Source organism: Molothrus aeneus, chromosome 6 (genome assembly GCF_037042795.1).
Source record: "Molothrus aeneus isolate 106 chromosome 6, BPBGC_Maene_1.0, whole genome shotgun sequence".
NCBI classification, from domain to species: Eukaryota; Metazoa; Chordata; class Aves; order Passeriformes; family Icteridae; genus Molothrus; species Molothrus aeneus.
Genome location: NC_089651.1, coordinates 28,484,056 through 28,510,784, shown reverse-complemented (window position 1 = coordinate 28,510,784; position 26,729 = coordinate 28,484,056). Strand labels below are relative to the sequence as shown.

Below are 26,729 nucleotides of genomic sequence, written 5' to 3'. Positions count from 1 at the left end.
CAAACCCTTTTTTGGTTTAGATGTGCCAACAGAGCAAATGAGAACTACAGCACATTGGCACTACCATCAGAGCGCTCTGGCTGACAGACACACCAGCCTGCTCATGCTTGGGACACAATTTTAAGTGGGAACCAACAAAGACTGCAATTAATCTATTTATGCCAAAGGGAAACTTTACTATCTGAGTGAAAAAGAAGAGAGTTCTTCCAGTGCCAAAGCAGCAGAACTAAGCTTTGCTAAACTCTGCTATAACACAAGGGCATGCTTCTGACATAGCAAGAACTATGGAGTGACTAAGCCAAGGGTATGGCCTCAACAAAAGAAAATGAAAACAATTTTAAAAGACACAGTGTGAAGATATGCTGAAATGAGTGGGTAGAGGGTAACAAAGGAGAAACACGTGATAAAGATTCATCAGGCCTCCCCCATCCTGCCCTGAAATTACCATCTGAAATGCTCTGGAGGCCCCTCTGGGATGGCAGAGACTGTACCAATGTACCAATTTCAGTACACAAGGATTCAGAGATTACAGGCCAAAAACATCACCAGAGAATGAGGGAGAGGGCAGTCAGACAATGAAAGGGTTTAATACAACTTAGAGACTGAAACTAACCAAAGGGTAAAGTTACAGGTACAGATTTTGATTACCTCCAAAGGAACATGGATTATTAGAGCAGAAAAGGAAAGTCTAATGAAACTAAAAATATTGGCAAGGACATTTTTCCACAAAGGTGCTCGGCTTTCATTAAATATATATGCAAATAAGTGTATATCCACATCTACATATAGAATCACATACATATAACAAACTTTTGACTGGAGTTCAGTGCACTATTATTCTCTGTATAACACTTTGCTAGAATTCCTTTGCTCACTGCCCTGAGTCTCTCCCTGGATAATGGAGAAGAAAATTTGCTTCTTTTGGCAAATCCTACTGGGACTGCATGGGAAAAGAATGTCTCCTGGAAAAGGAGAACAAGCAAACAATCCCAAACAACTAGCCTTTTGGATGAAAAACACATAGCAGTAGAACAACTCTTGTCAATATAAAGAAAGGAACTCCTTGCAAAATGTAATTCCAGCAGGAGATCAACCTCTCTCCTTTCCCAGCTTAAAAGCATCCCAACCTCACCAAGCATTAAGGCCTCAATGAATTAATCCTCAGAAATTCAAGCAGTGCAACTCCCCTTTAGCTACCAAGTCACACACACCCAACATCACCCACTCAGAGAGACATCATACTAAAATGCAGGGGTGTTAGCTGTGTTTTATATTCTGGGCATACTCCAGAGGGGCTCTTGAAATCTTGCTATGATGATGGCATTTAGCTTTGCCACATTTGAAAATGTTACCAAGATCCCAAATGGAATCAGATACAGGTCAGTGTTTTCCATTATATTGAAGTGCATTGCTTCTGAAATCTGTGTTAATCATATCCCTTGCACCTGGTATGAGAAGAGAAATTCAGATGCTAGATTCTAAAAACTGTTGGTTTGAATGAAATTTCTTAAAATCTGCTTAGTGGTGTCTCCTCTCCCTGCCACTCAAACTTATCCAACCCAGAAATGCATCCTGTCCCCAGCAGCTGAGGGACAATAAACAATATCTTCTGCTCCAGCTCAGCTGTGTTACTGCCAAGATACTCCTGTATGAACTCAGAACACCTGAACTATCCATCTATGAAACCCACTGCTAGCAGAAAGGAAACTCTCACATGTGACATCTTTCAGATATCCATAGGGTGTGTAACAGCAGAGAAGTAACCTTACGTTCCATTCCAACAGCACTTTCATCAGGGCTGTATCTCCCTTGTACTTTACTCCACCACTCATCACTGGTGAAACATGAGCCTGCTTTCCTGGGACTACAATGCAACAGGGAATCAATAATTTCTGTAGGAACTGAAGAACCACAACAGAATGTAATCTGAAGAGCTCCTGTAAACTGCCCTGCATTGCCTCATCACAGCTCTAGAATCTGTGAGGGAGGCAGCATCCAGAAAGAAGCAAGTAGGAAATAGTTAAAAGCAGAAAGTAGAAATATTTCAAAACCACCATCCAGCAGAGTCCCCAAGTTTACAGAGATTGGCTAAGGACAACAACAGCACAAAAATGGCAGTCAGTGGGTGCAAGTAGAGCAGGTAGGCAAGAGATGAGGATTTAGGAGAAGGAGACCACACAGAGCTATGGGAATCAAGGTGCAGCTATCAGAGGCTTGTTTCATACATGCACAAGGGCATCTCCAGCCACTCAGGACTGTTAGGGACAATATTTGTACAGGTGCTTGCCGCACCTTGCGGCTCTACTTTTCCTTGACGTGTGTTCTACTGGAACAGTCACAGAGTCAAAATTCTTTGGTAATTTCATCTTTAGATTTACTCAACAATGGTCATACCCCTATCCAGTGTCTGACTTGCTCAGGTCAATCCATAAGGAAATGAATACCTTTGCTTTCATTCATACCAACCTCATCCTTGGAACATGCTGGCCCAAACCATACTTTGTTCCTTCCTGCAGGGTCAGTAAAAGACTAACAATACACAGGTCTTAAAGTTATGATGGTCCTTGTACCTGGAGTCTCCCAGTCTCACTGAGTTACACTAGTTTCTGAGGTGATTCTCAGGTGAAGGGAGAACATGCATAGGCTCAGCAGGAAACATTCTGGTTTGGGTTTCTGGTGGATACAACATATTTCCTGGAAGGTGCTCCACTATCAGTGCTGCAAGCATTATGCTATTTCCAATCACCTTCCCATTTCCCTTTTGTTCAGCTCACAATCACGCAGATACTGCCTGGGAAGCACAGCACCCACTTGTGAGCAAAGTCTGCAGACTGCAGCTGTTGCTGCTCAGAAGTCGGGGGGGGGGGAGGAAGAGACCCTTCACTCTGCTCTCAAAAATCAGCACCAAGGCTGTTAGATTTCTCTCTGCACTCACAGAAGTGAGAGGTTAAAAGAGACCAGATGAAAACTCTACAGGGAACCATTTCAGATCCAGGTCTTCTAGGAAAGCTTTTACCTCTCTCAGAGAAGCCCTGGAAGATCAGGAGAAAAAAGCTTAGCATCAGATGTCCTTTGCTCAGCCTGAATGTTGGAAGTCTTCTGTTTGCTGGAAAAAGGCCAGGCTAGAGCTCTGAGCACTGGTGGGAGAAACCTGCTTCCCACTCAGGCAGGAAGACAAAGTCAGCAAGAGGGGAGGACACGGCCACAAACATTTTTCCTTACAGCAACTCAGTTCTAACCCAGCTCATGCCGCACCTCCAAATTGCAGGGGTGACAGACATGTTCTGCTTACTAGAAGAGTGCAAGAATGCCAAAGAGAAAGGATTCACTGATCATACCTTCTTCCTTCTCCACTATCAAAGAAAATGCTGTTTACCCAAATGAGGAGGAGGCATTCAGCCACACGCAGCAGCCACAGGATGGGTGCTCAAAGAATGGATACACCCAACTGAGCAAAGCAGAATATGTATAAAACAGAAGCCTGCTTTCTGAATAAGCAATACCCACCAAACAAAATGTCTTTTTCTAACACATGGTGCCTTTGACATTTGCCTTCAGTTGTGAGGAGACTTACAATTCATACGTGCCATAACCATATATATATATAATTCATCAGCTGTCTCCACAGGACTAGAAAATAAATCAGATCAAAACCATCATCTACCTTAAAGATGCTTATTAACATGTCATTCAATGTGCCAAATTAATTTTGCTTTGTCTAGTTAAAGGACTCCTTGTTTTAGGATTTTTCTTTGTTTTTTAAAGCACTTTACCTTAAAATGTATTACACTTTGAAAGGGATTTCCTGCTCAGAACTCATGTTGGTTGCTTTGCTTTTTATAAGCAACATCTTTCTCCCAATATATTGAAACTATGGACTGAGGCCCCACTGAGCTCAGAAGCAAAATCAGACCCAAAAGACATAGGGAGTAGAACAGATTTCAGTGCTAGGAAACAAGAGCAATTTTACAGGGAATCATGGCAAGGGGGAAAGAGGAAGGGTCCTAACCACACCTGGAGAGCAAGGCAAGGTGTAGGGAAAGAAGGAAAATTCATGTGCTAGTCAAACCTGCATAATGAGGTGCAGCCCAATTCTGCAAATTACTGAGGGCTTCTCACAGCGATGAGAACTTGTGGTGCCAAGCCTCTGTTCACTAAAGCCTAAAAGCTCCTATAATGCTTTTAAAAAGGAATTGCCAGTGATTCCTCCCACAACAAAAAGAAAGAATACCCCTACTCTCCCTGCTGCTGGGTCTCCTTACAGTTTTCAATATCCACCCACTGGTTGATGCACACTTATTCTATCTGAACTCACCATGCTGTTTATAGACAGTGGCAGAGTCTGGATGCGACCATGATTCCAGGGGGACAGGACAGAATAGGCCCTGGGCAGCAGCCCCTGTGTCACACAGCCAGGACTGCATCACTGTGCACATGCTGCTCCATAGAGGAGATCCCTGTCACTGCCTCTACTGATGCCCACTCTGGAAACATGCTTCCCAGGAGGCTTTGACTCATGGGCTCTATGTGAGCAGCACTACTACACTTTCCAGGGGAGTTTGTAAAGACTAACTCCTTTTCAGTTCTGAAAAGCTGGGGCACAGCTTGCCCTGAGCACCACAGAAAATTAATTCAGTACTTTTTCACTGCCACAGGCAGCTCAGGCCCTGATTCCTCCACCCTTCCAACCCTAGAGTGCTGTAATAGCTCCAGTTCCTTCTGCTCTGTTTCTAGATGGCTGGGAGTAGAAGCTAGCAGGGGCCAAAGTAAGGCTTTTAGCATCTTGGTGTAAGAGGCAGCAGCATTCTGGGATGCCCCGACAATAAAAGTAGTAGTGACTCTAGAAGAGCTGTTCTATTGACATTTGTCACCAAACAGCTTGACACATGCTGAGCTGGCCATACCCACTGCTGCTTACAGCAGTTGTGTTTATAGCTGCAGCCTGGAAAGTGTTTTAGGATTAAATCCAAAGTCTGCCACCAGAGACACATTCTCATACCTTACATGTCTAAATGTTGACTTTTGAACAGCTCTCAAACAAATGGACTTTGTAGGTAGTTCATACATAATACAGGCATGCAGAAGTTCACATATTTAAGATGTACCTTTGCAGGGGATGCTAAGAAACAAAGCTGAGTGCACGAAAATGGAGGTGAAGTAGTTGTCAGCCAGAAGTGACAGCCTTCAAATACTATCACTCCTGGTTTAACTTCCATTAAAAATGACAGGATAAAATGGCTCTCACAACAGTGTTGATGTGAGAAGGAACCACAACCAGCACAGGTATCTCCAAATAGACAGCAGTAGTCTGAAGAGGAACTCAGATTATCAAATTTGTGTAGCTCTACTCCACTTAATTAAAACACTTCTAGGAACTAGGGAACCCCACTGGCTTTCCCTCCTCTCTACCTCCAGATCCTCCTCCTCCTTGAAATTCAAATTTGAACTGCCCTGAAGCATGGAGAGCATTTAAACTTTGGATTCAGTTCAAGTTAATAAGCAGATGACGGCAACCAATGGAGTTTGGATTGACACTTCAATCAAAGTTAAAGAGAGTAAGACTGAGATCAGAAATATGTATTCACCTCCATTCACAGACAACTATGGACATTCAGCCTTCCAATCACATCAAGAATGAATCTGTCACATTAAACCTGGTAAATCTGCATAATTTTGATGTGTGGTCAAATAAAGGTAAGTTACTAAACATTGTTATTTTATTGGCAAATCAACTGCAAAATGACCTTTTTTATCCTATAACTGGGAATGGTCTGAGCCAAGGAAACTCTCAGCAGGCAAAAAAAAATGAATTCAAACCTAATAGAAATATGTCAGAAAAACAGTCTGCAGAGTAAGGGTCCAACAAAAGACACCAGCAGCAGAGGGAATTAAATACAGGTATATTGGAAATCAAACCCTGGAAAAACCACTATTAATTCCATCGTTGTCAAACCTACTTCCCCCCCAACCACACACACACACTTCCTCTCATTTGTAGAAAACCAGCAAGGCTAAAAGAAGGGCATCGCATTAAAGCCAGATTAAGAGAGGCAACCATAATGTCCCTCTTTTTTCCTTCTTAAAGTAGTCCAGAATCAACAAGTAAGCAACTAGGTCAGACCAAGTTTTGCAGCCCAAACCATATTTTATCATTTTGTTCTGAAAAAATAAATAAATAAGGAAAGCCATTTTAAAACCTTAAACTATGTTTTCTGCATTTGCATGCATGACATTGTTCACATTTGGTAGAAGGTTGAGCATGAGCAGTATCTCACGTCATTAAATCCAGCTACCCTGCGAGCACAAAATGCACTCTATGCCACTGTTAGCAATGTTAGTGCAGTTCTACCACTGTGCTGCAGAATTCAAGAGGGATTCCAGCCTATGTTTCTGCCCATTAGGAAGACTGCCAGCTGCTTACTTGCCTCCCACCTTCCTGTTGCCATAACAGTTGATGCTTGAAAGAGGCAAAGATAAAGCCAAGGAAAGGAAAGGGCATTTTGTAGATAAAAGAACCTTATCTGCCAATATCCTCAAGTGATCTTCAGTTCTGAACAAGATACAAGAATATAACAACCTGTAAATGGAAAGCAGCTGTTAGAACACCACCAACTACACGGTTCTCCACAGAAATAAGATAACTACCTCTAATGGTTATATGTATTACTCCCTCAACACTACAAGGTCACTATAGCTTTATTCAATTGTTCCAGAAAACAATTCACTACCTGTTGGGAGATCTTCCACTTGCTTCACTGCAATATTAATAGATCATCCCTTCCTGAATCTCTCTCAGTGCTATCATCTGTAGAGGACTGGCTCTGACCACCATACAGCTTCAGAGTTTGTGGGGGGGCACAACTCAATCTGTGACTCTTCAATGAGCTGAGAACTCACAGCTTCCCAGAAGAGTCCCTTAAAGAGAAGCTCCTTCCAGAGGCAGTCTTTGAGGCTGGCACTCTTCTGACCGGCAAAGTACCAGCAAAAGACTAGAGAGTTCGTACAGCTTTCCATTGGCATCTCAACCAAAAATCATACCATCTCTTAAGATCAGCTTCTGCTCTGGAGGACAGGAGCATAGAAAACACTGTATTGTTACAAAAAGGCACAGGAAGCAATCTGGAGAACCGTAAGCAGAAAGAATCTTACTTTCATTTCTGGTAAATTTGAGGGGTGAAAGTATAGGAAAAGTTCATAGAGGAGTGAAACAACAAGACTGTTCCAAAGAGAGAGCTCCAGTCTCCTTCTGCATGCGACTCTGGGTAGACAATCTCTGCAGTCAATGACACACTACCAGCCACATCAGCACCCTGAAGCCTATCTCCATGTGTGGAAGTTTAGCTGACTTGAAGTTTGATAACAAAGGTAAGAATCTATCATAATCAACAAAGTATATATTGAAACTAGTAGAAAAGCTAGGAATTATTTAATACCCTCTCTGAAGAGCTTTAGCAGTCTGCATTCCAAACATGAACATACATCACTGTCCAGAATAAAGGCATTTCTGGGGTCACTCAGGCACTCTAGAAAAGGTGCTAAGGATTCCGTTGCTTTTGGTAGAGGGCTGCACATACAGAGGTGCAGGAGAGTGAGAGATGAATCAGGAGAAACACCACAGAAACCAGGAGAGTAGGAGAAGAAAGCAAAAAACCTGACAGAACAAGCAAATATGTCTTGAAGACCAACTCAGGGAGAGAGTGTTGAGATGAGATCTGGGTAACTCCTTGAAAGAGACAAGGAGGAAGCACAACACTACCTGCTGTACTAGATGAGAAAAGGACTTCAATAGGGTTTTTTTAATGGAAAGGTAAGATCAAAGATTCCTATCCTTTCTAAATTCTATTATCACATTATTTAGTATTAACAACCCAAAGGGATTTGGACTGTGTGCAGCAAAGGGTGAGGCCTAGATTTTGAACATCTAAGAGACTAGATACACAGTAAAAACATGCAGCCTTAAGAGCAGCAACTCTTCCAGAGAGCTGGATAACATGCTTTCTTTACCTAATTTCAAAAGGCTCCAATAATAATATGGGCAAGTTAGGCCTTGCTCACTTTCTTAATAAATCAGTTGAATGGCTCCTAGAAAGCAGAATCCCAAAGACACCCTCCAGGATTACAGCATAAAGAAAAAGCATCCTCTATTGTAAATCTTTAATTTTATCAATAAAACATTTAGCAGGAAAGAACAATGGAACAACTCCTATTTTTTTGAGGCATCTAGTGAAGTTCCTTATCATGCAGTAATGAATAATTTCTATTTGAATTACAAGAAGTAAAATTTGATTATTCTGACCCATGACTGAAGGCAGAAAAAAGGGGGAAAAGGAACAATTTTCCATCAATGACAGGTCAACAGCAGGATCCATCAGCTTTTAACACTTGGATATATTTTGTTAAAACCCGTGAACTGGAGGAGAAGACTAGCAACACAATAACAGTATTTTAAGTGATACCACTATGTAGGTTTTATACAGGGAGGTGATACCTTTGCCTGACTAGCTTAAAATATAAAACTGTCTTAGCAGATTTTCTAGTTAGTGACTCAATTTGCTCTTCTGCTAAGCTCTCATCTAGTAAAGAATATCACCTATCTAGTTCAACCACTAGCTCTCCCCACTAAAATTTTTTTCAAATATCCAAGAGATTTGATAAGGCTTTCTCATTAATTTCCAGAGAACATAAAGAAGTTTTATACTGTTAAGAGCAAGGGCTGTAATTAAGAACCATTTGGGAAGCCAAGTATACTTCTTCCTGCAGCATTTCCCTAGTAGAAAATCTAGGAGCCAAATTTCATTTTCATTTCAGATAGAAATTTAGTCCCCCACAGTCAGAAAAGCAGAATTTCATGAAAGGGGTACTAAGATAGAGTTTGTCTTGTCTCATGAAGACAAGGCAAGACATTCATGCCCAGAAGAGATCAAAAGCTCTAAATCTTCATGTAGCAGCATACGTCATAGTTGAGATGGCCACAATACACAGAATATCACCATACAATATAAGAAAGCTGTAAGCATTTGCCCAAACAGAGTAAGACCTACTTCACCAGAAGGCTTCAGATATCTACCCAAACAGAGCAACATCACTTCAGAAAGCTGCAAGCATCTGCTCTTTCTTGTTCTTTAGGCCAGCCTTTTGTACCCTTATGGTACATGCATTGCACCTGTGTGCCCTTTGGTGATTGGTCAATGCACCTGGGCACTCTGTGTCTCATTACCTTCAATGCTGTTCACCTGGCCCACACAGCTGTAGCCCATTGGGATTAAGGCTCTGTTGCAGCCCCACTCCCAGTTGCCACAAACTGTGTACCTACACTCCATGGTGTGTTTTCATAGGTTGTGCTACTAATGAACTAAAGAGCACCTAAGTATGTATTTCATACTGATGACTCTTACACAACTTCAGTATTCTAAGGCTGCTGTTGTAGCAGGATTTGTGGCCAGACACAGTTGCTATGGGTCATAGTCAAATCTCTTTCTACTTGAGAGCAGATCTTCATTGTTATGGGGCAGTTGTGCCTTTCCCTGAGTTCCTATAACCATCTGAGGCACCTTTTGCAATAGCTGACCAGAGGCAAAATTATCTGTGTGAAGGTTTCTTCCATTCAGAGAGAGGACAGAACGTCAACAGAAGCTCTGCAAATCCAAAACCAGGGATTTGGAAAAAGACCAGATTCCTAGAAAATAGTTGGTGCCGGTGAACTATCGCTCAGAGAGCTATGGCATTCTCTCCACTCCAAACAAACACTTGGTCCAGCAAAGCGTATTTGAATTTGTATGACATATGGACCCAGTTCCCTTGTTTGGAGTTGTCCCTACCATGCAAACGTTCATTAATATCATCCTGAAAGAAGCACAATCAATAAGCCTCTTCAAAAAGTGGGGAACTGTTTAGGCAGTGAAAGAAGTGAAAGGCAAGAAGAACATCCCCTCTCTTTGACACAGGTAATTCCACTGATGGGCAGATTTTCCTCCTGCTGTATGTAACTAGATACTTCTAGTGTGCAATTTGTTATGGTTTGTAAAGCTAAAGATGTGCTGGGTGAAATATTAAAGCTCTCTATTTTCTGCCCTCTTCCTGCCTTTTTAAGGTTATTTCAAAAATTGACATGTATCCCCTTAGCCAAGGGAAAACAGTACAGCCAGTTCCTGATTCTGGCATAGATCATCTTGCTGGAGAAGATCTCCATGCAGCCATGTGTGCAAGCAGCTGTGAGCAAATGGCTGAGTGTCAGCTCTTGAACAGTCTGTGTTGTTAAAGCCTGGGGATAAACACACAAGCCCCCAGATGATAAACTTTAACCATACTAACAACTGTTTGAGAAAAAGTCCCTTCATCAATAACAGCTATTAGCACATCCGAGTCTGACTCATCCCTTTAACCATCTGCACAATGTGTCATTTGCACTAATCTGTCATTTTCTTTGCTCCACATTCTTCTTAGCAGTCATGCTGCCCAACTTGCAGGAACATTTGTATGACCCTTCCCTATAAAACAACAACCACCAATGTGTATTTAGATGACAAGAACATTGCATTAATATGATATTGCCACCTTGGAAATCAATGGGTCGAGAATTGCTAATGAATTACTAATGCTCAGTGATTGTATCTTCAACAGGCACTGATTGTTCAGATGGGTCATTTCTGTATTTACACAGTATTATTGCATTCTTTTCATCCATACTTTGCTACACACTTCAAGCTATCTTCAGATAGATTAAGGGTATCAAGCGCCCTCATGAAAAGTATGGGTGCTAAAGCAACTATGCATTGCAAAGCGTTTACGCGGACAATTGTTAAATTACAGAAATATGCCATCATTGCTGGTTTCACAAAGCAAGCATTCTACTTTTAGCACCTTAGGAGTTAATCCATATGGGAGATGTATGGAATACCTTTAAAAGGCATGTTAAACAAGCTGAGTTTCTCTCTGAATGAAAATCTCAGGAGGACAGGTATGTGGCACACGTGGATTGCCCTCCTGTTAACTCATCCCTGTGCCACAGCTTCCATTTTCGTGATTTTAAAATAGATCAGCACTTGACAAGTAACAGTCATTTGATAACTATCTGCCATCCTCCTTCTCCTCCCACCTTTCCCCACTACCAGGGGAATCATGGTGGGAACACCAGCTTAACACTGGGGGTTTTTCTCAATGCTAGATGTTGAACCTCTGTATCTTCTGCTGTTTTGCTCCACATCAGAAATGGTTGCCCCCGTTAAAGGGCAGCCTACAATCTCATTTCTAAAATGTTAAATGTCATGACTGTTGGAATCTGTTTCAGTCAACTGAAGCCTTTGAGAACAAATCCCTTTAAATTTAACTGCTTCAAAATCAAGACCTTATGCAAAAACAGTACGCCTGCCTTTTGGGCAAGTAGGACCTGCTTTGCAAAGAATCAGCAGAGATACTTGCCAGTATTAACAGAAGCACAAACCTTGTCCTTTAGCAGCAGCTGTTGAGTCCTCAGGGTTATCCAAACCCTTCTCCCTCTTCAGCCCATCTTCTGTAATTAGGGCCTTTCACAGTAGCCCACATCTCCATATTGCACTGTTCACCTCAAACAGCAGCATACGTGTTCTGGCACCAGCATCTGAAACAGCATTTAGAGACAGCAGTAGCAAAGCGCTTTCTCTGAAGCAGCATTTTGACTAAGTTTTCTTGTTTTATAACCACAGCCACAGAAGTCCATGAGCAGGATTATGTTTGGTTTATTTTCCAGCTTCATTCCACAGCTTCAGAACCACATATTCAGCTGATCACTGCTTTTGTGTCGTGGCAAAAAAATGCAAGCCAGGCACAAATGCTGGGCTGCTGAGAGGTGGTAAAGAGATACAAGAGGAAAGAGAACTCTACCAAATGGAAACATGGCTGGAAGACTTGGACACTAACACGAGGATACCAACTTGGTGAACAATCTCCTATCATTCACACACTGCTTTGAATAATTACCCTGCATAAACATCACAGTTACTCTTCCTTACTAAGAGTTTCAGCCTAGGAAAGTTGGTTTGGGCAGCCAGGTAGGAAATATACACTCACTCTGCAGTGAAGTTTGCCCATGATCAGTTACAGCTGCAGCAGCAAGGACAAAAGCTGTCAAATATGACAAGGAAAGCTATTTTGAGTCTGTTCAACCCTGCTCTTCATTAACACCTGTGTATGTTCTCATCACACATGGCCCTGTCTTGAATGAAGCTTAAGAAGGCCTGGAGTCCCCCTCAGCTGCACAGGCAGAAAGAGCACAGAGCTCCAGAGATGACAGATACCACACACAGCATGGATGTAGCATGAGCCTGCCTCAGTGTCACAAGGAAAACCCTGAGGACAAGGGTATAGTCAAGGCCCTCCTTCAGAATTCTTTGTGTAAGCCTTCCTTTGGGCCCCCAGCCTGGGGGATACTATCCCATTAGTAAGTTATCTATTCTGTCCTTCAACATAAGCAGAGAAAAATAACTTCCCTAAGTAAAGCCCACATCAATAAGTTAGGAGAGAGGATGGGGAAAAACACTGGCTCATGAAGCTCGCCTGACCGAATCCTTATCCTTGTATCAGCTTCTGCCAGCAAGAGAACAGATGAAGTTTACTTACCACTCAAACATAATCTACTTAGTACTATGCTGAAGAAAATAATAGGTGTATCTTTTAAAAGTCAATGCCATGTGCTGTCAAAATACATCCATTAAACAAAGAATCCCAAAATCAGGAGATGCCCACAGCTACTGAAAACTCATAACTATGGGGGGAAGTTGCCCCTGTACCAAACTCCATTCACTATTTTTGTTGATGATCTAGCAGAAGGCAAAACCAGACAGTAATCTTGGCTGGTCAGTGCACAGTGAATGCAAACAGGAGGTGCAGGCATTCAACAAAATGCAGCGTCAGACACCTTCCCTCACACCAGGCAGGTCACATTGGGTATGGACAAGGATTTAGAAGTTGGTATATACAGGCACTTAACACATGTTTCTAGTGTCCCACTATGACCAAATGGAATCACTCTTTTGATCTACAAACTAAGAGAAGTTACCCCTCATGGGGCAATGGTGTTCTTTTACAGATTCCTTAGGACACTTGAGACAGCAGATGAAGAAGGGCAAAACTGTATGCCACATTAAGAGACTTGTAAAGTCTAGTCAAGAAAAAGCAAGCTCTTGGGAGTTGGCTGAAATGTGCTCTGTACTTATCCATACCTTAACAAAAAAAAATTAAGTTTGCAGACAAAGACGGTATGAAAAACTCCTTGTATGGGGCACTGGCACGGTCAACAGTGGGAGTCCCATGTGGTTGGGGTGTCTGGATTTTACAAAGCAATACAGAAACTGGAAAGGGTACACAGAACCACAGAAACTACTAAAAGAGAGAAACAGAGAATCTGAAAGGGCTCAGTTGGCTTCATCTCTTAAAAATAATGTGAGAGGTAAGGCAATTACAACACACAAATCCCCTCAAAGGGAGGGACTATCAGTTATTAGAGGCCTCTTTAATCTAGCACTGAATAACCTAACAAACCAGTTGTTGGAACCTGAAGGCAAACTGAAAGCAAGACACTTCTCCCTCCCACACACTACTTTCTAGTTTGTGTTAATTAAAAACTGCCAGAAGTAGTGCATCTACCAATCTTCAGATCAAGTTTAGCTGCTCTCACTGTTATGCTCTAGTAGTATATATATTATTAGCACATACAATTCTGAAGACTGAGACACAAATGCTTCGAGTATACATTAAGTCAAACTAGATAGATTTGTCCTTAAATTATGGACCTGAAAATCCATTTTTCAGCAGATCAGCACATTCACAATACATTTGAGGGAACAAATGAGAATGGGAGAGAAACATGGGTATTTAAGAGTTTCAGCTGCCCTCAGTATTAATGGCAAATGTGTTCTTAAACAAAACAAACATAAACTACAGTTAGGATGCTTTCTGTTTGTCTTCAGGATTTCAACTTATCTTTTGTAAAAACTCCAGAGATTTAAGTTGTAACAAAAGGCAAAACTCTCTTTGATCACTTGTATTTACAAGCTGTCGTCACTAGATTTTTTAAAATTTGCTTCTTCTACAATGATAGAAAATGTATATACAGTATCTAGTGCAAAGATGAAACTCAAGGCTTCAGAAACCACACAGTGGAAAATACTTTGGAAAATCATGGAAAGGTTAGGTGAGACAGTCCAGTTGCTGAAAGAAAGTAGCATGAGCCACAGTTCACAGGAGAGTTTGGGGCTGAGGTATTTTCCACTTGGGTTTTGTCAATAAAGGGGACAAGAGCTGGCTGGGGATTGGGAAAGGGTTGTTTGGTACCAGGCAGGTACACAAAGGTGTTACGCACTTTTAGACTGGATGGTTTAAATCCTGAGTAAAAACTACTACCCAGACTTCTGAAAAAGCTACTGAGTGGCAGTTCAATAATTGTGAACACTATGCACCAGAAGGGCCTTTTCCTTTTTAGTAAGCCACATCAATTATTTGAGCATTGATTACAATCCCTCCCCTCCCTAATAAACTGCCTGCAATATAGATGACAGTCATGTCTGAATGGTATCAAAGTCACAAAGCTGAAAGGTTAAACAAACAAACAAAAAATCCCAAAGATTTTGCTTTCTCTTACTTCAATGGGAAATGACTAAAACTAACCATTACCTTCCATAAATTCTCATCCTGCTAGCCTGATCCACATACTACTACTCATCACAGAAACTCAATTCAGGGAAAAGCTAACAAGACAGGCCATTTTCTTAATGTCTGCCTCTTTATTCTGAAGGCTGTGATAAAACAGCATCAATTTCTAATCACCCACCTTAACACACACATGTGCTGCACATGGACACCACAGCCAAATATTCAGAGCAGGTCACAAACAAGCTGGTTCATGCTTTGCTGGTAGCTGCAAAGATCTGTCTATGCAGCAGCTCTTCTGCTATCAGGCACAACTGGTTTGCAGGCCAAGGCAAGTCACTGCATGCCTTAGCCCAGGCCAGTCAACATCAATATTGTTCCCAAAGTCCCCTAAGAACATGGAGCAAAATTCTTCCTGTTTGCTCTTCCCCTTACACTAGAGCAGTCTATAGGCCAAAGCAAGATTTCATGTGATCCAAGTGCTCTGAAGCTCCGAGGTGATTTAGGAATGCCATGTTCAACAGCATAACCACTTCTATCTCCAGCAGACAGCAGGAACACAGCCTTGAGCAAACACAACAATTTCAAATACATCAGCAATGTCCTATGAGAACAGAGATAAGTAAAGCACCAAGACACCAGTTTTTCTTTGAAAACATATATTGCATATGTGATCTCTTCTTTGGCATCATACAGATCAGACCATGCATTTTACTTTTCTTTTACAAAAACAACAAAACACATTGATTTCTTGGAGACAAGAGAAACAGGTCTTACACACAGAGCTCCTATCAAGCTGGGGCATTTAAATCTATTCAAATCACAGTGAGGAGATGAGACCCTGGAGGTAAATTCAGCCATATACTTTCCAGAGGAGGGTCTCTTCCCTCTGGTTTTACCTGCTAGGCTTTACCCTGGCTTAAAGCTGACTGCCCATCTCCTGAACATCACATAACTCTTCACAAACAAGCAAAAGCCAGGACAATCCCAGCCTGCTCTCAGCTTCTCCTTTTCAATCATCATAAGAGTCTCCTGACTGCAGAGAGCAAGTTAGCTGCTACAGAAAATTTTATCTGAAATATTCCCTGCGCAAAAAAATAACCCCCAAAACATACCTCTAACCTGAGAGGTGTAGACTTCAACCCACCTGATGCATGGAGGAACTATTGCTTCACTACTAATTTAAAGACTCTTCTGCAGCTTCAGCATGCCTGAATCTCTTGCCACCACTTATCCTTGTGACTCAGTTGTCCGTTTGTCCCTCTCCAGTATGCTAGCATTTTGTGGAAAGCTTTCTCTTACAACTCTGACCAAAAAATGAACTATCATTTTGACAATCAAAATCTTCTTCTAGCAGCAAGCTATCTTCTATCTTTTCACAACTGGAAAAATGTCTCACCAATACTGCATGTTGCTGTTAAATCAGTAGCAACACTGAAGATTTTACCTGTGAAACCAAAGATCAGATTTTACACATTTAAGGCATTTATTCAGCAACAACCAACAAAACTTCAATGGTAAAAATAATAAACCCTTTGCATTGCTTCTCTTTATTCATGGTTTGGACACAATTCATTAGATTCAAGAAAAAATTCTGTGGAAACAAGGCAAAGCCTCTAGAAAATGTTTTTTGATTTAAAATCACTCCCACTCCCTTTAACCAAAAGTTAAACCTTAAAATGTGGAATAGATGAGTGCGTTTGAAAGTTCATGGTGCAAAATAGAGGAGGATGGCAAAACCTCCTCAATTTGTCAAAAAATACAGCTATCCCACTCTTTACATAAACACAGTCCTCTCCCTTCCCTTTTTTCTCTCTGCTTCTATCCACCCTGCAACAAAACAATATATATGAACATCAGCAGCAACTTTGATGATAGGCAATGATCCTTTTTGGCATCAGTCTGTGACAAGATTGTTGATTCTCTATCTTTAAATTGCATCATAGCTGTGTAAAATACGCAGTGATATCCCAGCCGTGAACTCTTCACATCCGCTGTCGATACCTCAGCAAGATCCAGACTGCTGTCGCAGCAAGCGCCAGGCCTGGCACAAGAATGGCTGCCAGAGGAAGCCCACCTGATTCTCCATCTCCTCCATGACCCACAGGGCCATTCTGTGGCTGCAACTACAGGAAAAAAAAATTATTTATGTCAGAACCCATAACAAGAGAGCCCCCAGTTCTGTGTCTGGACCAGGTGGTTCTGTAAGAAAGGTCAAAATAGTTTCCCTAGGTACCTGCAGACTCCACACATGGAGGGTTAAAACAGCTTAGGATGGACTGAACTTAAATGCGGGGTACCCAGTCACTACCAGACACCTTCATGGTTCTCTGCCATTTTCTAAACTAGGACTCAAGTGAAGCAGGACACACCTCATACAGCAGAAAAATGACACACACATACCCAGTCACCCCTTGATGCACTTACCACCACACCATTTCCTGCTCTCTTTGCCAGGAAAAAGACATCAGCAATTCTCTCTGGTTTTCTTACCTGCCTTATACACTGGTCCAGCAGACATACTCCTTTGTTAAGGGAGTAGAAAAGGGATTGCAAGCCACCTCTCCCCAGCATGCTTTGGGTAGATCAGTATTTCTTTTGTCAACTTCCATGCTCTCTGGGAATTAATGATTTCTCTCCTTTTACATCTAAAATGGTGCCAGTATATTTAAAGTATGGCAGTCCACATTTCCTATTATTGTAAAATCATTTATGTTGGTAAGACCTCTAGGACCAACCATTAACCCAGCACTTCCAAGTTTACCATTTAACTAAGCACCACATCTGCACATTTTTTAAATGCCTTCAGGGATGGTGACTCAACCACTTCCCACAGCAGCCTGTTCCACTGCTTGACAACGTTTTTTCAGTGAAGAAATTCCTAATACCCAATCTAAACTTGAGCTGATGCAACTTGAGGATGTTTCCATTTGTCCTGTACTTGTTGCCTGGGAGAAGAGACCAATCCCCCACCTGGATAGAGCCTCCTTCCAGGCAGTTGTGGAGAGTAATAGGGTCTTCCTGAGCTAAACACCAGGCTAAACACCCCCAGCTCCCTCAGCTGCTCTTCACCAGACTTGTGCTCCAGATCCTTCACTTGCTTTATCACCCTTCTCTGGACATGCTCCAGCACCTCAATGTCTGTTTTGTAGCACTGGGCTGTACACACAATTCACTAACTTGAGTGACGGCCTCTGAAACAAAAGGAGTTCTGTCTCCAGTAAGACTGTAGCCACTGAAATAAAACTGGGCAACTTGAGATTCTGTCTTCACACACAAAGCTTTACCTCTGAGAAGGGAGAACAGTGAGCAAACACAACACACTCCAGCAAAACAAAGACCTGGGGACATCTCTAAACTCACCTTTTTTACTGATACAAAGGTTACACTGGTGACAAAGTCATACAGAGACACAGCTGAGGCAATGAGAGAAGGTCATAGGTCAAACGAAATTTTTATATGCATGCATCACACTGAGCACCTGGACACAGTACTCTTCTTCCTCATGAAACAGCCACGAATCACAGAAACCAGTCTAAACTGAGCCAGAAATAACCCTAAGGAAGAGGTAAAACATACCCTGCGCTGAATTTTCAGAGAGACGTAATAGCCTGCATTCCTGAACAGTTCCACAGCATCCTTGTGCCGCAAATCCTTCAAGTCTTTGCCATTGATCTAGCAAAAAAGGAAAAGGAGATCTAGATGCTGAAGGTAAAGCAAACAAATTTTTAATGATGCAGGCTAACATATGAAGGATAAGACATAAAAATCTTCATGTTTCACAAAATTCTGCATTTGGGGCATAATACTATAGTCATAAAGATCCTAATTAATTAATTAATATTATGATGTCTTTTTATACGTTAGGACAGAACATGAGAAAGTCCAAGTGAAAACATAGAGGTACTGAAAAAAACTACCTAGAAGCAAAATAAGAATAAAAGACCACAGTTGTGTCAATAGCAGCTTCTGATGCTGTTGCTTTACTGGAAACAAATCAAAGGTGTGATTCTGACAACTAATGAACATAAAAGAGCAGCTACAGCAAAATTATTATTTTAAGTCTCTTTCCTTGTTTCATCTACTGGTGTACCTTTGAAATCCATCTGTTTGAGAGAGTGTTGTAAACACACTTTTATAAGCACACTGATGTAGCAAAACCAACCAAAAAAAACCCATTACATACATGCTTCTTGGCATCCACTTGATCCACTTGCAAGTGTTAGGTTTTTTTTTAATTTAAAGTAATTTATCCTGGCACAGGGTTTTATAACCCACTTGATTTCCTTCACTGAGTGAATTCATCCTACCTTTTCATTTTCACCCCCATTATCCCTAACTCTATCCCAACTGATCACATCCAGTCCCTCCCTTCTCTTCATATTTAGACATCCCAAACACAAGTAGATAAATATTAAACTGTCAGAAAAAAGTGAATATTCTCCATTTAACTTAATATCACTTTCTGGATCAATAATAGGCTCCAATTAGTGCAAAGTAGTCTATAGAAGCTAAAAAGATCACATGTGGAACAAAATAAGCAAGTGTAAAATAAAATTAGGGAGTACAAAAAGGTTGTATATCATACTAGGAGAGGCTACTTCTTCACCCATCACTTTGTAAAGCTTTCTTGCATGATTGCCAGCTATATGAAGAACCAGTGGGTGTGAACATCAGATACTTGAAAACAATTTTCTAAAAGGAGAGCAGCCTACGTTATTCTTGAGGAGCTGAAATGAAGAGAAGAATATTATGGCCTAGAAATTTTATCAACTAAAAACCCCCTGTGCAAAAGGATTAGAAATCATGGATTACCAGTCAAAAACCAGAAATTTAAGAGGTGGAAAACCTTTATTTACATGTGTGTAAATGATAATCCATTGTGAGCAAGAGAACACTTGAAGGATTCTAAAACCTTAGGGAGGCAAGTCACAGAGGAAACACAAGCAGAGCACCACAGAGCACTTCTGTGGCAAATCAAGAAGGCAGAGGAGATAAGCCCATGTGTAGAGGTACTCACATCCCTAGTGCTCAGAGCTCTCCCCAGATCCCTAAGGTGACTCCTCCATGGAGTTTGCTTGGGATCATCTCATTCATTCACCACATCCCTCCTCTCTATGCACTGTGAAGGAAAACCTGCCTCTCACATCCAATTACTGATCAAGAACACAGGGGACAACAGAAGAAAGGGCTTACCGCTAAAATTTTATCTCCTTCTTGTAATCGGCCATCAAGGTAAGCTGCCCCATCCTTTTTGATCCAGCTGACATAGATGCTGTTGTCATTGGCAATGTACTGCTGATCTGTCCCACCAACAATGTTGAAGCCCAACCCTAAGGCAAGCCAAAAAGAAAGCTGATGAGAAAAAGCTTAAAGCTTCAAATGTTCTTGCTGTTTTGCTTGTTGGGGACTGCACCCTCCCACATTATCTTGCTTTCTTCACCATACAAAAACTCACAGCACACAAATCTCCATTATCCTTTCCAACTACCTTTCCATTGTCTAGGAAAGTTATTCTAATAAAACTGGTCTTGAAAGCAGAGGAGAGACACTAAATGCCTGAGGACCCCATTTGTGTAATACTTCATTACACAAAACACCTGTGAGCTGTTTCAGGTGGGTGCTAGGGAATAGTGAGGGGCCTGCCGTCATTTCTGAGATGCTGATTCAGCCCTCAGCAGGAATAAACTTCTTCAGCACAATATGAAAGAAAATGAAAGTATTCTGCATTTCACATGAGATTATAGTAAATCACTATCTTTGAGCTACAAGAAATCATCTCTGACAAGCGTTTTGTGATCTGGAAAACAGGGTAAGGAAAGGCAAGGAGCATAAGACCCTATCTACAGATGAGGAAACAGGCAAGGAGAACTGTGCTACCAGCTTGAGGGCACCTAGAGCTCAGAAGACTCCCCTTCCACATCCCAGGAGCTGGAAGTGGTGTGCTTTGCCTCCAAGAAGAAGATTAGGCTCCATGAAGCTACTTCAAATTGTACACAATCACTTTGTTCTGTTTCATTATTTCAAACATGATAGGAAATAAAGACAAAGTTTGCAGATTTAATGCAAACCAAACAGGAATACACATACATTTATTAAACCTGATGTCCACTATACATTTTTGCCGTCTTGTATTATTCTTTAAAGGAAGACTCAGTTACAGATATCTAGCTGGATCCAGCTTCTGGACTAAAGTTAAGAGTTCTTGTTTCATTAAAACCCAGAAGAACAAATTGAATTTAAAAATCTGGAAACCCAAAGATTATGAGATTCCCCACTGTACATGCAGCTAAGCTCCTCTCTAAAAAGGGACAAGAAAGACTCCCTAAGAGGCCTGCAATGAAAAAAGAGAGAAAAGCCAAGGAAAAAGCAAACAAAAATCAAATATGCAATCAAAGTAAATGGAAAAAAAAACCCAACTTTTTTTTATGACATGAACCAGTCATCCAAAAGCTATTGTCAAGAACAGCTGAGGGCAAGTTCTGCCCACATTCAGCCAGATTGATTTATTTGGTTTTGTTTTCTTTCTTATTTTCTCTCGAACTTGGAACTGGAAACCTTGGGAAGCAGAGTTTCAAATGAAAGTAAAACCACCTTATGCCTGCTGGGAAGCAGCATTTTAAATTAGTCACAGGAGACTAAAGCATTTACAAAATGACTCATGGTATATTAAGTGTACATCTACAGTTGGGAAGTAAAGAAATATTAGCAGCAATTTTGCCACACCTTTTTTTTCCTTCCCTTCCTGGCAGCTTTGGACAAGTGAGGGAAAAATGAAAGTGAGAGAAAATTGAAGAAATACTGACATTTCAATTAGAACAATATCTATTCCAAGAATGGCCAGTTGTGCACAGTAATACACCTTTCAATAGAAAATGAAAAGAAAAAAAAATTTAAATCCACACTCCTAAAAATTATTTGCCATAAAGCCATTAACTTAGGAAAGGAGAAAATCAATACTACAGAAAGTATAAGGTTTAATCAACATTTATTAAAAAGCCAGAAAGAAGGAATCAGGATCTCAGAACACATTGATTTTCTCCCATATATAAAAATATAAAACCTCTAAAATAGGTGTGTATATATATATATATATATATATATATATATATATATGAAAAAAGTATACATTTTGCAACTTTTTACCCACGACTGGAAAAATAATCAAGATTCACAGCTTCCATCAGCAGAGGCAGATCTTCATGCCAAAGAGCAGCAGTTTGTGCTAGACCAAGTTAAGTATTCACAGGGCTTTTTCACTGTGTCTTTCCTTTCCAGCACTCAGACTTGCACTCTGCCTAAAAATATCTTCCCTATCAATCCTCAAGCTCTTTGCTATTCTCTTCCTTCCAGTTCATGCAGCCACAGAAAAAGACACAGCACAACTGGAAGAAAAGGGGAGAGAGGACATAGCACTAAATCTCTTGTCTATAAGGGATCAGAAGTAGAATGGCAGAGCTTTAAAAGCAGGCTCTGGGCTAAACTACTGACCCTCCCTGAGGCTGCAGACCTCCCTATGCCTCACTTACCCTCTCTGAACTAAAAAAGTCCCTCAAAAATTAAGTCCATTAAAAAAAAAAAAAAACCAAGACTGGCAGGATTAGGAAATGAGAGAGTGAATACAAGAAAATTTGAAAAAGACAAATATACACTGTCCTGCCCACTGGAAATACATTCACAACCAATGCAAACTTTTTGCCAGACATGTTTAGCATCAGACCTATTTTAAAAGTTGCAGTCAAAACTCCAATTCAAGAGATTACAGTACCCAATTGTACTTCACAGATAAGTGTTTTGTTCCTTCCACAGAAATGAGTAATAATTCACATGGAAAGAGCATCAAGGCCGGAAGGGGATGTAGGACCTTCAAATCAAATAACATAGTTAGAAACCTAAATCTAAAGATGCACAGCCCATCTCAATGACTGGACAAATGCTGCTCATGGTAATCGAGACTGAAATCACAGTGGTCATACTCAAGACCATTCTCAACTCTGCCCTTTAACATTCCCTTACACCTTCCTTAAAATTTTAGCTCCCCAGATGTATGGAAACAGCATTCCCATCGGAACCAGCTTCATTTGGCACAGTTTTCCCTGACAAGCACATTAGCTTCATTAGCTGAAGCTCATGGCTATGCAGGTAGGGCTACACATCTTTCAGACCAGAGGCCAATCTGGTGAGCAGGGGAGGCAAAGCACTGCTCACACTCTCTGGGTTCTGATCACCAGCATGAGGGCCAGGACCAACACCAGCCCTGCACGGGACCTACCTCCACCCCAGAGAAAGGAAACACACCCGCCAACAACGTGGCTGCTGGGGTCTCTGGGGAGCCCCTGGAGCCAAGGCTGGCCAGCAGCTGCACCCAGCAGTTGTGCAGAACAGAAGGGCTGCCACGTTTTCGTTCCTACTCATTTAAATTAAAGAGAAGGCCTCAAACACCAAAGTACAACTCTAGCTCCAAAAGCCTTCCTGAAGCCTGCCATTCTCTATAGCCAGGATTTTGCTCTAGAGTCGTACATTTCGCGTTTACTTGCCTCACTTCTGAAAGTGAGGTCATTTGAATGGCACCATAAATCCTATAAAAATGTACGATTTTCATGAGCACACCTGCTGTTGAGACATGAAAAGCAAAACCAAAAAACGCCCCACCGAACTGCCCTATTCCCTATTTCTTCCAGCCTATGCTCCTCTCTCTAAACACCACAAAGCGTCTCAAGGTACGCTGCACCATGAACGCCAAGCTGACAACACAGGGGACGGCCACTTGGGCACATGATTTCCGAATGGCCCCTGACTCACTCAGGGTGTCCAACGCGGCTGGGCGCTCAGCGGCACAGCTCCACCGGAGATGGCAACTTCCAGGGAAAACCGGAGGCGAGTTGTCCGCAGGGACACCAGCCTCCACCGGAGCTCCCGCAGAGGACGGACTCTGACCCGGCCAGCTCTCCCTCACGCACGGCACGAGTTTTTCCCGCAGCAGGGTATCCGCCACGGCTATTTCCAGGGGAGGCCCCTGGGCCCGGCACCTCTGGGCGCTGCGCTTCTATCCTCGCCGCCGGGACCCTCCCTCCGCCGCCCCGGTGCCCGTCACGGCCGACCCGCCGGCCGCCGCCACCCCGGGCTTCCGCTCCGGCTCGGCGGGGACTCCGCAAGCCTCGGCGCGGCTGCCCCGGCCCGGGAGGGGCCGCGGACCCAGCGCGGAGAGGCCGCCCCTGCCTTACCTGAGGGTCTGCGGGTGAGGCGGATAATCTCCTCGGCGTAGCCGCCGCCCGCCACGCTGCCGTTCATGCTGCGGCCTGAAGGAGAACTCGGCTCCCGGGCAGCCGCTCTCACCTCCTGGGCCGCCGCCGGGCCGTGCCGCGGAGCGCTGGGAGTTGTAGTCCCCGTGGGACGGGGCGCTTCCACCGGCGCTCGGGGCCGCCACCGGCGCTCACCGCAGAGGCGGTAAAGCTGCGGGCCCAGGGGAGCCCAGCCCAGCGCACCACAGCGTCCTCCTGCCCCCGCACCTTCCCAGGCCCCTGCGCGGCATCTGTGCCTGGCCCTGCCTTGCTCCCCAGGCTGGAGCTGGTTTCCTCTAGGAAGGTTAAGGAGTAGGCCATAGTTATCTGGGGTAGGCGTAGGAGAGAAGAACGGGGGATATATGACCTGTTCCCAGCCCTTTTAACTGTCCTCACAGCAAACTGAAAAACAGATCAGACCATGCTGGGCAGGAGCAAAAGCCCAATACAGGCAAGCAGCACAGAGAGCATCCATACCAACGCCGAGTTACCCTGTGGTGCAATAAAGTGATCTAGATTCAGAAACACAAACGGTGCATAGAAACACCGTGCTGCCGCTGGGGCAAGAAATACTTAACTAGATCCTGTAGAAGGTGTTTGGTTTGAGGATTTGAGAAATTTCCTCAGAACTCTACAGAACTCTAGATAGTTACCCAGCAATAAAGGGCTAGTAGTTCAACTTGCTATGTAACAGAGCCACTTGAACCTGGGACTCTGCACCTCAGGGTTTATTGAACCAATAGATTATCGGGAAATAGCAAGGGAAAATTTATCCTTATCTCTTTCAGCACATGCTATAAGTGTATGAATATAGACAATGACAACAGGGAACAATGTCAGTTGAACCACCTGACTGCTTGGCACTATGAGGACAGCCACATCTACGTGCTGCAGGAACCTCTCTGATGAAAATGAGGACCAGCTTATCTGGTCCTCCATGTTACACTACCATTTTATTTGTTTGGTATTGCAGTAAAAATAACAGATGTTTTTACTGCATTCGTTCCAAGATTATCTGCACTTCCGGATTCCTGAATTTAACAGGGAGAGACAACCTGGGCACTGGATCTCTGACTGCTACAACATTAATGCTTAGTGCTAAACTGAGTGTTAGAACACCTGCCTCAGAGGTGGGAGACAGGCATTCAAGGTCCAATTACACTTGCAATGATGAGCAGAACCGTGACTCATGTGATAGATTTTTTTGTTGTTGCTAAGTAGCATTCACCCTAAGTTGAGAACTTCCCAGTGTCTCATACTCTTGCCAGTGAGGAGGTGCACAAAAGCTGTGAGGGAGCATGGCCAGGACAGGTGGACAAAGGGATATTTCATACCACAGAATGTCCCGTATATAAGCTGGGGAAGATATTTGTAAGGGGGGCCCAACACATTCTGGGACAGGCTAGGTATCAGGCAGCATGTGGTGAGCAATTGTACTGTGCTTCACTTGTTTCTGTTGAGTTCTGTTACTCTCAACTCTCAATACTATTAATACTAATACTAATATTTTCAAGGAGAAAAATCTCAGAAAGGGAGCTTACACATTTTATGAAACATAAACTGGATTTGTTGAGATACATGTTTGTCTTGCTCATATGGCCCAAGAAGAAATGCGAGAAAAGTATACAAAAATACTCTTATCCAAAGCTCACTGAAAGCCTCTTCCCAGTTATGGAGGTCCTGGTTTTCCAGAACAATCTTTAAGCACAGAGAAAAACAGAACCTACAGCATTTTATTACTTTATCTTTCCCAGAACTGCATTTGCAAGTAAGCTTTCTGGGCTAAATTGTGCTTTCATTTACACCTCTGTCTCCTCAGTGTGCAGCTCTGTAAACAAGAACTCCCTGACTCCAGTGTTTCTCTGTCTCAGCATAGAGAGAGCATACTTGGAAGTTTATAGTATACTATTGATCAACAACAGCAGGCCATCAAGGTAGCAACCTGAAACTTCTGCCACTCTTTTTGTATTTAAAAAGCAAAATAAAAAAAGTTTTAGTAGGTACTATATGTGCACAGGTACTTGGAAGGTGCTGGGTGTAGTGCTTTTGTTACTTTTTATCTCCATCTTTCAATTAATTCACAACTCTCTTCTCTGTCTTCGATCCCTTGTTTGCAACACCTGAATTACAATTGTTATTTCTTAGAGAACACCCCTCCCACTCCCCCAGCCCCCAAAGGAGGTCTCTGGTCATGAGGAATAATGTGGTGTTAGTCAAGGGCAGTATCTTGCCTTTTGACATAAATGCAGGATCAAGTTTTCATCATCTAATCAAAACCATCCATGTTGTATCATGACAATAAGCACAGCCTAAACAAACAATGTGTTACCTCATTTCTGCGACAGCATAGATAAATATTTAAGGACCCATTTGCTCTACACAAAAAGCTGGGAAAAACTGTGAATCACATGCTTTCTATTTCACATCCCATCATAATATAATTGGCCCTTTTTGGATACAGGACACCAAAGAAATACACATAAAAAATTACAGGAAAATGCATATTCTAAAAACATATATATTTGGGACGCAGCAAGAGTTGACCATAACAATTTGTAGAGTCACCAATATCTTTCTTCCCAAGTGTTCCCAAGTGTTGGAGTACTTATCCTGCCTTTAGAGAATGTTTGCTAAAAGTGTGCTCTTTATTTTCTAAATACAGATAATTCTTTTGTTAGCAGACAAGTGCATTATAGCCCTTTATCCTGAAACACCTTTAAAAAATTTTTTTTAACTGTGATCTGGATAACAGACTCCTCTCAATGCTGATCTGATAGAATGGTCTAGTTACTACTGTAATAGAAATAATAACAATAAAACTTACTG

At 42.2% G+C, this 26,729-nt stretch overlaps 1 protein-coding gene across 1 annotated transcript; it reads right to left on the bottom strand.

Annotated features, from left to right (window-relative positions):
- Positions 1–15,264: 15,264 nt before the first annotated feature.
- On the bottom strand, positions 15,265–24,108 carry SYNJ2BP (synaptojanin 2 binding protein). Its single transcript, XM_066551319.1, has 4 exons — positions 23,847–24,108; positions 19,819–19,955; positions 18,202–18,297; positions 15,265–16,748 (listed from the first exon to the last, which is right to left on the bottom strand). The coding sequence occupies exons 1-4, from the start codon at positions 23,911–23,913 to the stop codon at positions 16,608–16,610; spliced, it is 441 nt and encodes a 146-aa protein (XP_066407416.1). The 5' UTR covers positions 23,914–24,108; the 3' UTR covers positions 15,265–16,607.
- Between the last annotated feature and the right edge of the window lie 2,621 nt (positions 24,109–26,729).

Coding starts and splice junctions, on each gene's coding strand:
- SYNJ2BP (XM_066551319.1), bottom strand. CDS start 23,913: ATGAACGGCAGCGTGGCGGGCGGCGGCTACGCCGAGGAGATTATCCGC. Junction 19,956..23,846: donor CCTCACCCGCAGACCCTCAG/GTAAGGCAGGGG, acceptor GGCTTGCCTTAG/GGTTGGGCTTCAACATTGTT. Junction 16,749..18,201: donor CTCTGAAAATTCAGCGCAGG/GTATGTTTTACC, acceptor TTTTTCCTGTAG/TTGCAGCCACAGAATGGCCC.